We start from the raw sequence: 10,726 nt of genomic DNA on the forward strand, positions 1-10,726 counted from the left end.
CTCCCTTGTGAGTTTGCTCATGACAAGTGAGAAGTAATTTGTGACCAAAACTTTGCTTGCATTTCGAGCACTCATAAGGTTTTTCCCCAGAGTGGGATCTCTCATGAAGCATAACTCGGTCTTTCAGATTCAAGCTTTTATGGCATAAGGATTTTCTCCAGTGTGGAGTTTCTCATGGTGAGATAGCGTTTTTCTCTGCAGCTCTTCTGGCAATCAGAGCACTCATACGTTTTTCATCAGTATGGAGTTGATTATGGTTAGTGAGGCTGTGCCTATCAAACAATAGGAATTTCTGGCATTCACAGCATAGGTAATGTTTTTTCCCTGTGTGCGTTTGCTCATGTAGAGTGAGATTGCATTTAAAATTGATGCTTTTCTGGCACTTGGAGCACTGAAGTATTTTTGATGGTGTGTTTTCTTATGGTGCATGTAACCATCACTACCTCTGAATCTTTTCTGACATTTAGAGCACTGATAATGTTTTTCCCCCAGTGTGGATTCTCACATGTGCAGTGAGATCAGATTTACGGCTGAAACATTTTTGGCATTCGGAGCACTGATAAGGTTTTTCCCCAGTGTGGGTTCTTATATGGTGAGTGAGCTTGATTTTTTCACTGAAACATTTGTGGCATTCAATGCACTGATAAGGTTTTTCCCCAGTGTGGGTTCTTGTATGCCGAGTGAGTATTCTTTTTTCACTGAAACATTTCTGACATTCAATGCACTGATAAGGTTTTTCCCCAGTGTGGGTTCTTGTATGTGTAGTGAGTATTCTTTTTTCACTGAAACATTTCTGACATTCAATGCACTGATAAGGTTTTTCCACAGTGTGGATTCTTATGTGCCGTGTGAGACTACTTTTTATACTGAAACATTTCTGGCATTCAGAGCACTGATAAGGATGTTCCACAGAATGGGTTACTGAATGTTGAGAAAGACTTTGTTTGTTACAAAACCTTTCCTGGCTTTCAGAGCACTGATAAGGTTTTTCCCCAGTGTGGGTCTGTATATGCTGAGTGAGACTGAGTTTGTTTTTGAAACATTTCTGGCATTCAGAGCACTGATAAGGTTTTTCCCCAGTGTGGAATCTCACATGTGCAGTTAGAAGTGATTTACGGATGAAATGTTTAGGGCATTCAGAGCACTGATAAGGGTTTTCCCTAGTGTGGATTCTGATGTGCTGTGTGAGTTTACTTTTTAAACTGAAACATTTTTGGCATTCAGAGCACTGATAAGGTTTTTCCCCAGTGTGGATTCTTATGTGCCGTGTGAGACTACTTTTTAAACTGAAACATTTCTGGCATTCAGAGCACGTATAAGGTTTTTCCCCAGTGTGGTTCATTGCATGTAGAGAAAGACTTTGTTTTTTACAAAACCTTTTCTGGCATTCAGAGCACTGATAAGGTTTTTCCCCAGTGTGGATTCTTGTATGTTCATTTAGACTTTTTTTTACCCTGAAACATTTCTGGCATTCAGAGCACTGAAAAGGTTTCTCCCCAGTGTGGGTTCTTATATGATGAGTGAGACTGTTTTTGTCAATGAAACATTTCTGGCATTCCGAGCACTGATAAGGTTTCTCTCCAGTGTGAGTTCTTCTATGCCGAGTGAGATTGGTTATGGCATTGAAACATTTCTGGCAATCTGTGCACTGGTAAGGTTTTACCCCAGTGTGGGTTAATACATGTTGAAAAAGACTTTGTTTTTGACTAAACCTTTTCTGGCATTCAGAGCACTGATAAGGTTTTTCCCCAGTGTGGGTTAATACATGTTGAGAAAGACTTTGTTTTGTACAAAACCTTTTCTGGCATTCAGAGCACTGATAAGGTTTTTCCCCAGTGTGGGTCCTTATATGTACATTAAGGTCTCTTTTTTTACTGAAATATTTCTGGCATTCAGAGCACTGGTAAGGTTTTTCCACAGAGTGGGTTAATACATGTCGAGAAAGACATTGTTTGTTACAAAACTTTTTCAGGCATTCAGAGCACTGATAAGGTTTGTCCCCAGTGTGGATTCTCATATGTTCAGTGAGATAAGATGTAAAGCTGAAACTTTTTTGACATTCAGAGCACTGAGAATGGTTTTCCCCAGTGTGCATTTTCTCAAATTCAGTGAGATGAGATATATGGCCGAATCTTTTTTGGCACAGGTAACTTTTTTCCCCAACTTGGGTTACTTTGCTTTGATTGAGGCGAGTTTTAACACTGAATTTGTTCTCACAGCCCGTGTTTTTATAATGTGTATTCCTTGAGTTAATATCTCTACATTTAGTTTTCTCTTGCTTATATGCCACGGTAAGAGTGAACCCGATTTTAGAGTCAGGCTTGTTTAGATAATGTTCAGCATTTATCTTTAAACGAAATTGCGTGTAATCTTCTTAACACTTAAATTGAGAAAAATATGTCTGGATGCAGCCCTTTAAAACCTGTTGAAATGTTTCTAGCAAATAACAGTCTTTTGGCTACAGCCTCTCCGGCAGCAACTTATTTTGTGACTGAAGTTTTTCTCAAATCTATTTGTATAGGTTCTTAGCAATGCAGTGATAAGGTGTTAGTCTGATATTTAATGATTAAACTGCTAAGTACCTTTTTGCACTGGCGTAATGGCAGTAACTGAGAACATTGGAACATGCACAGTAATATTGTGTCTCACCAGTTGCAGAACATCAGTTCCTTTTACCCTTTCTATGTTTGGTGGAAGGTTAAGGATTGTAGTTCTGAAGACGAGGATTTATTTACATTAGCTATAGCGCAACGGTGCTCATTTAATCTATTTTTATATTTAACAGTTTTACATATCACACCTTCACAATAGATAATGTTGAGGCAATTTACATCGAATTACAGAACAGTACACAATAAAAAGGAAACAATCTGAGGTGGTCATGAACACAATAAAGTGGTGAATTTTTAAGGTTTTCGCCAGAGTGATCAGAGTGGGTCGCAGTGTTCTATCCCGAGGCAGATAGTCTCAAACTTGCGTAACTGGTTAAAAACGGTTGTTGAACAAAGGTGATTTTCCAATCTTTTGGTTGGTAGCGTGTCAGCTTCGGAGTCTTCTTTCAGTGTCTTTTCTTTGATGGTCTGCAGAAGAAACCTTTTGTTATATCTTTCTTTTATGCAGTGTGTGCTTCCACTCAGAAATTACATGATGCTTTAGATCATGCGTGCTTTAGATGAACGTTATTCTGTCATGCTGAGGCAATTTGTCTTTCTGATAATATTTCAGATGAGGATGTTGTGATTGGTCTTTCTGGCATTATCTCTGATGCTGTGTGGACAGATAGGACTTTGCTCTCGGTTAATGAAATGCAAAATTAGAGACTTCACTTACATGTATAGTACCTTCCTCAGCTCCCACTTCCTCGCCACACCTAGATTTTGGAAATTGTTTAAACTTAGAATGCTGTATGTCCTTCAGTTTTTCAAAATGATCCTTCTTATAGCACTAACATTCAGTTGCCCGGTGCTAAATCTTGCTTTCTTCGTCCGTAATTTCAATCACCTATAGTATTACAATTAAATAGTTAATACATGTAAATATCCCCAAAAATAATTTACAAGCCATATCAATGCAGAATTGCAGAATTTTGAAAGTGTTGAGCTGTTCTTCAGCCAGTGCAGAGTGTAGAATGGTAGCCTGAGAGTACTTGGATCTATGAGTGAGGATTTGTAGAATTTCCAACATTTTATTAAGCTCAGAAAGGATACATGTACCCTATGGACTTGTAACATAGAATCCCAAAAGCAGACATTAAAGTCATATGGACTGGCACCAAAAAGATATTTAAAATAGAATACTATTAATTAATTCTAATGTAGATTTCTAGGATGGGAATTTCCCCTCCACGGACAACAGGAGTTTCCCCCGCCCTGAGTTACCACCTACTTGTATCTGGTATCCTGACTTTTGAGCTCTGGCCTCTGCCGCACGCAAATCTATTGTGTGTTGCGAGGACTATGACGACGAAGTGAGGGAGGTGGCAGACGAGCGAGGCTTCACTGACACCATGACAAACGTCGGCGGAGAGGACGCTGACAACATAATCATTGTAGGTTGAGGAGAAGAGAAGGTGGAAGTCGTCGTCGTAGTAGTGGCGACGGAAGTCATCGTCGACAAGGAACCCATTTTTTAGGCAAATTTGTCTCAGGAAGAGACTTAGATGCCTGAGACTTAGATCTCGGAGGCGTAGAGGGCATAAGTACCCCTTAGAAGGAACAGGAGCCCTTTTGGAGGAAGAAGTCTGGCCTTCATGAGTAGAGGTGTGGTCTTTCTTGAGCACCTTAGCCTTAGCAGATACCATCTCCGCCTCACAAGTCCTCTTCTTAGAGATGACAGTCCTGAGAGAGGAATCACTCTCAACATCTGATAAGGGATTATCCTTAGTCTTGAGTTTCTGTAACCACAGAAGTAGACGTCCCTCTCTGTCTCTTAAAGTCTTTTGAGGAAAAGTCCTTCAGATTTTAAAATCTCTCACCTGATGTTCAGGGTGGAGGCAATAGATACACTTTTTGTGGGGGTCTTCAGAATGAAGCAGGAATTTCCCACAAGACTCACAGTGTCTGATGAGTGACCTCTTTGTAGTAGACAAAGCAGTGAAGATATTCTGAAGAGTTTCTGAAGGGAAAAGGTAGTTGTACTGAGCAGAGCTCAGGGAGACTCCCTTCACACGACGTGCGGTAGAAAATCTGAGAGCCTGAGCCTCTGAGGAGAAGGTTCCAGAGGGTGCTGTTGCCTGATTGGCTGGAGTTTGTACCATATCTAATGACTTGGACAAGTTATTAAAGTGACAAGTTTTTTCCTATTAACGTCCATGTTGCAATACTTCCTATTGCTCTTTTAGCTATGCTTTCGCTATGCTATTGCTATATTGCTATTCTATGTACCGTGGGAATCACACTTCAACGACGGGGAATGATTCAAGCATGTGAATCTCTGAAAGATACCCCATTACTGGAGAACAGCCGTTTTCTCACTACTGAAGCTCTTACCCAAGTTGCTTTAGCCTTTGTCGTCTCTCACATTGACTACACTAACTCTTTACTTTGGCATTCCGGCATATCAATCAAAAAGACTGCAACTAGTACCAAACCAGGCTGCTAGATTAATCTATCACCAGCCAAGAATGCAGTATGTAACCCCTCTTATGAAAAAGTTACATTGGCTTCTGGTAGTCGAACGCAGTGCATTCAAGATGGGATGCCTCCTCTTTAAAGCGCTACATGCCAACTGCCCAGTGTCTGTAACTACTCAGGTCCAGAGATATATCCACACTCGGGATCTTAGGTCTTCCCATTTAAATCCCCTAGCTAATCCGTCCTTTAAATGCTAGAAATTGGGGGGATGTGTGGGGGGGGGGGGGTGGACTAAGATTTGCGGTCCTGGCTCCTAAATTTTGGAATTCTCTCCCTCAGGACACTAGATAGATGATATCATATCCTCAATTTTGGAAACTCTTAAAGACCTGGCTATTTTGCCAGGCTTCTGAATGAATCACTTAGTGGCAGGACTCCCTTGTCCGCAGCGCCATGAAACCTTGTGGAGTGCGTGCGCATTATAAGTATTTTTAACATAACATTTAATGTCGAACAGGAGGTAAAGCAGCTCACCACTCAGCCATCCTCAGGAAAGTAAGAGTAGCATAGTAAGGAGCTGACATTTGAGTAGTTGCACCCTCCCGCAGCAGGCAATCGAATTATGATCAACCACCCAAAACCCACCATCATAGGTCCATAAAACAGTTATGCCTGCCAACTTATGCTCTAGGACATAGACCATCTGAATAAAGGAAAGACATAGTTAACAGTGTGCACAATGGAAATGTTGCCCCACCAAGCCAGTGGGGCCACCGATTTGTAGTACACAACAACACAGGGCCCATGTACTTCTCACAGTTTACTCATCAACGTCAGACGTGGGAGTTGGCCCTTTGCAGCGCTTCTGTAGGGATCTTGCATGTTCCATCTCCATGTTCCATTGCCTGCCTCCCCAATGCGTAGCCTCGCTGGGTAAAGCATGACATATGGTATCTGTTCTTGGAGTAGCACCTTCTTGACATTCAGAAACTCCTTCTGGGCCGCCTGCACCTGTGCCGTAAAATCTGGATAGAATGAGAGGGTATTGTTTTGGTACGTGATCGTTCCCTTTTGGTGAGTGATCCGTAAGACAGTGTCCCGGTCTCTAAAATTGAGTAATCGAGCGATTATGGGGCGGGGTGTAGCACCTGGAGGAGGGTGCGCCACCAAGGAGCGATTAGCCCGCTCCACCGCAGACATAGGTGACAAGTCATCCGCGCCGCATATCTCCCGCAGCATCGCCTCCATGTATTCTTCAAGGCGGTGAACGCATGCAGCGTTGCTTGTATATAACACCGGGGAGAGATGTAGATGTGGGTGGGGGCTAATTGTCTGAGCGCCTCAGGAAAGAACGGCCGCTCGGACATGGCCGCCCCTCATGAGGCCTAGGCGCGGCCTAGTCCGCCAGCTCGCGCCAGCCGCAAGCATGTATCCGCAGCCAAGCACGGCCGGCCGAACCCCGATACAGCACACACTAGTGTCCGCAGCCCCCTGGCAGGTCACTTATCTGCGGTCACGGCACCGCTGCAGTCTGCAGATACTCCGTTGTGTCCCAAATGAATCTCCGCCTTCCCAGATCGCTGCCACGGGCAGTAAGGGACCACAGCACGGCTGAGCCAGGAGAGTCATGGTGCCATTACACCCGTGCAGACGGCTCACCCCTCTCACTGCCTAACGCTCCTCCGGGCATTCGTGACGATCAAAAAACACCTCAGCCGATCAGTCGCTACATCAGCTACACAGCTCCAGCGATACAGAAAAATGGTCCAAGACCTCTATGTTTTTACAATACCTGAATTAATCAGTAAATTTTACAGTTCAACAAACTCCGAGGCTTGTCATTACGGATCAGCTCAACTCAATAAATGTATCTCATTCTACAAGACATGAGAAATTCAAAACAATTCGAAGAAAGCGGCAGAAAAAATTGTATTCGACCCAGAGTAATATTTAATATTTCTAGGTCAACAAGTTCATCATTTTGAACATTATTATAGTTAATAACAGTGGTTGCCCCAATTAGAGAGTGCAGATAGAAAAAGTTATAGGTGATAAAGTGTGTGAGAGATTAAGATGGAAAGGAATTCACAGAGAGTATTTGTGACATAAAATAATCATAACAATTTCCTATATAACATACGAAAAAATTAATTGATCGTACTGTTCAACCTGGCCAAAATAAAAATCAATTTGCTCAAATGTTTTTTCTTAAATGTTCATGACTCATCAGTGTCAACAGTAAAGTCTGCACATCAATATACAGAAACAAAATGGTCCAGGTTTTTTATTACTAGGGGCGTCGACGTTTCGGCTCGTCTTTACGGCCTGTCGGTCAGTTAAGCCTTGGCCATGCGAGTCTTCTTCAGGACAAAAAACTGGAGGGGCAACCGGGGGTGATAGATGACCCTACAACAAAAGACAATAGTTCTATAAACTGCTGCCGCAACTGCTATAAAATAAGACCCTAATCATGTCTCAAAACACAGCTCCAGCGGCAAAAGCCATGGATGGCGTGGTGAAGGCAGGATAAGTGAAGGATATTTATCGGCGGCCGGCAGAGCAACACTATAGTGCGGCCATCTTGCAGATCGCCAGGCCACACCCCCCCTCCCTGGGGATTAGCCTTTTACTGATGGGATAGCACTGCTCCTATACCATGTTCCGAGGCATCAGTCTGCACAATGAATTGCTTGACATAATCTGCAGATTTCAGAACAGCTGCAGAGCACATTGCTTCCTTCAGTGTGTCAAAAGCCTTTAGACAGCTCACAGTCCAGTTCACTATTTTTGGGCATTCTTTTGGAAGTCAGTTCTGTGAGGGGTGCCACAATGGTGCCATCATCCCTCACAAACCTCATAGTACCAGGGAAGCAAAGGAAGGCCCTCACTTGAGTCTGGGTAGTTGGACCAACCCAGTCCAGAATTGGCTAGATCTTGGGTTGTAAGGGTGAACCTGGCCTCCACTCACAAGGTGATCCAAGTATGCAACCTTTCCTTGTCCTGTCTGGCACTTGCAGGCCTTGATAATGAGGCCTGCACTTCTCGGAGCCTCCAGTCCTTTCCTAAGGTGGATCATGCGCTCCAGCCAGATGGAGCTAAAGACAGCAATATTGTGTAGCTATGCTGCACTCAAGGATTCCAATACAGCAAGATGCATTTTTCAAACTAAAGGGCATTACAGTGAACTGATAATACCCATTTGAGATTGAAAATACAGATATTTATTTTTCTCCTGGAGTCGTCAGACCTATCTGCCAGTACTGTGATGTGAGATCAAACGTACTCAGATACTTGGCTGCTCCGAACCTGTCAATAAGTTCATCTGCCCATGGAATTGGGTATGCATCGCTTTTGGTCACAGCATTCACGCCCCAATAGTCCACACAAAACCTAATTTCTTTCTTACCATCCTGGCTATGAGGCTTGGGGATTAAGACAACTGGGCAGGTCCAGGGGCTCTCAGAATGCTTTAGAACTCCCAATTCCAGCATCATGCTTACTTCAGCTTTGATGCTCTCTTTCACATTTTCAGTCTGCCTGCATGTTTTATTCTCGAAAGGTAGTCTTTCATCAGCGTCTACATCATGGATACACCAGCTAGTCTGGAGAGAGGTCAAAAAGAAAAGCTCAGCAAACTGATTTAGGACTTGCCTGCAATCAGTCTCCTGATGGGCAAGTAGGTTGTCTGACAAGACCACACCTTCCACTGACCCATCTTTTGGATTGTTGGACAGGTCAGGGACAGGTTCACTCTTTGCTTCCCGATCCTCATCTGTAACCATGAGCATGGTCACATCTGCCATGTCATAGTAGGGTGTAAGGCGGTTGAGATGGACGACCTCATATGGTTTCTGTCAGAGCCATGGTCTACCAGATAGGTGACCTCCCTTTTTCTTTCTAGGATAGGGTAGGGTCCACTCCACTTACCTAGCAGAGCCCTAGGAGCCACAGGACCCAAACCCCACACCATCTGCCCTGGCTGAAACTCAACCATCGCAGCCTTTTGGCATTACCAGAGCTTCTTGAGCAGTAGGCTGGCTGCAACGTTTTTGCTTGCTTTTTCCATGTACTCATACATCCTGGAGCAAAAGCCAAACACACAGTCCACTATATCTTGCTAATGTTCTACACAAGGTTTCTCCAATCCCTCCTTCACAAGGCACAGTGGTCCCGACAGGGAATCCCAAACAGAAGCTAAAATAAGAAGGACCCCACTCCTTTCTGTGACCCTTCCCAATAGGCAAACAGCAGGCATGGAAGTAAGACATACCATCTTATTTTGAGTATTTCAGGAAGTCCACCGATCATGCCCTTCATGGTCTTGTTAAATTTTTCAACAAGGCCATTGCACATAGCAGAGTGGCTTTGGCCACACTGACCAGGACGTATGCAGCGGGGGGTTGGAGGTCCCACATTTCGACCCCTAATATTATGCCGTTCAATTGCAACACGCAGCTCGATGGCTCAACACAGACCCTAGTTGGGAAATGCGTCTCTCGGCGGGAATGGTGGACGCTGGTTGTCTTCCAGAGCTGTTAATGGAGGAATCAGGTACACTGAGAGAGACTTCATATATTGTGCGACAGATGGCCAGAGTATGGCAATGGTTTGTAGTGAGAGTACTTAAGAGCGCATCATTCCATAGGGAGCTCCGAATCTGGATATTAAAACCAATCAGGCAGATAGCACTCAGTATGTCCTTCCAGGCATGGAGGGAGGGGGATGAGAGCAATAGGGTGAATTGTACCTAGATGAGACTTATCGCCTTTAACATGCCCGCAAAGAGTTTGGTCTAAGCCAGGGGCAATTTTTACAACATGCGGGCTTGCCTGACGTAACTAAGTACACCTGGCCATGCTATCCGACAGCTCCACCGCATACTCAAACCCTTGAGATACTGCTAACCTATGGAGCGTGTAGAAACCTAATTATGCATCTTTACAGAACAATGCGATCAGATACAGTAGGCACTACACACGGGCCCGAGAGGCCTGGAATTTAGACTTTGACATTCCAATGGAAGATCAAGACTGGCAGCAGGCCTGTGAACTAACATGCATGATTTCTAGTAATGCCCATTTTCGACTGATACATCATAATTTTCTGCATAGAACCTACTTAACGCCGGGGGGCGGAGCTAGCCGGCGTTCATGGTGGACGCTTAAGTGCGGAGCTCTGCGCTAGCGCTGCCGAATATCCGTCCAATATCCTCCAAAAGCGGCAAAAACGGTGGAATTCCGATGGGGGCTGCCTCCCCTACCCCCCGCGGACCTCCGACGCGACTTTTGAAGGGTTGCGTGCGCGAGTTCCCCCGGCGCCGCCGCCGACCGAAGAGCTGCGGACCAGGCCGGGATCCCCGCCCTGTCCTGGGAATCGAGGCCGAGTTGCGTCACCCGACGTGCGGCCCCTGAGAGAGGAAGCCCCGCTGAGGTGAGAGCGACGTGGCCGGCGGTAGCCGCGACCCATTCAGCGCACCGCGCCTACACTGCGGACCCCTGCTGTGGCGGCTGCACCCCTGGAGGGGCGCGGAGGACTCGAGTAAGCGCCGGCGGCGTGACAGACCCGCCGGGAGTGCACACGTGGCGTTCTCACGGGCGCCATTGCATTCTGCTGAGGGGACCGGCCCGACCACTCGGAGGGAGCCTTAAGGAGCA

General features: G+C 45.0%; 1 protein-coding gene across 1 annotated transcript; it reads right to left on the reverse strand.

Annotated features, from left to right (window-relative positions):
- Positions 1-275: 275 nt before the first annotated feature.
- LOC147737849 (uncharacterized) lies at positions 276-2,095 on the reverse strand. The gene has a single exon (XM_086935494.1). It carries the CDS (start codon positions 2,093-2,095, stop codon positions 464-466), a length of 1,632 nt encoding a protein of 543 aa, XP_086791620.1. The 3' UTR covers positions 276-463.
- Positions 2,096-10,726: the final 8,631 nt, after the last annotated feature.

Source organism: Lissotriton vulgaris, chromosome 1_1 (genome assembly GCF_964263255.1).
Source record: "Lissotriton vulgaris chromosome 1_1, aLisVul1.2, whole genome shotgun sequence".
In the NCBI taxonomy this organism is placed as follows: domain Eukaryota; kingdom Metazoa; phylum Chordata; class Amphibia; order Caudata; family Salamandridae; genus Lissotriton; species Lissotriton vulgaris.

Coding starts and splice junctions, on each gene's coding strand:
- LOC147737849 (XM_086935494.1), bottom strand. CDS start 2,095: ATGCACACTGGGGAAAACCATTCTCAGTGCTCTGAATGTCAAAAAAGT.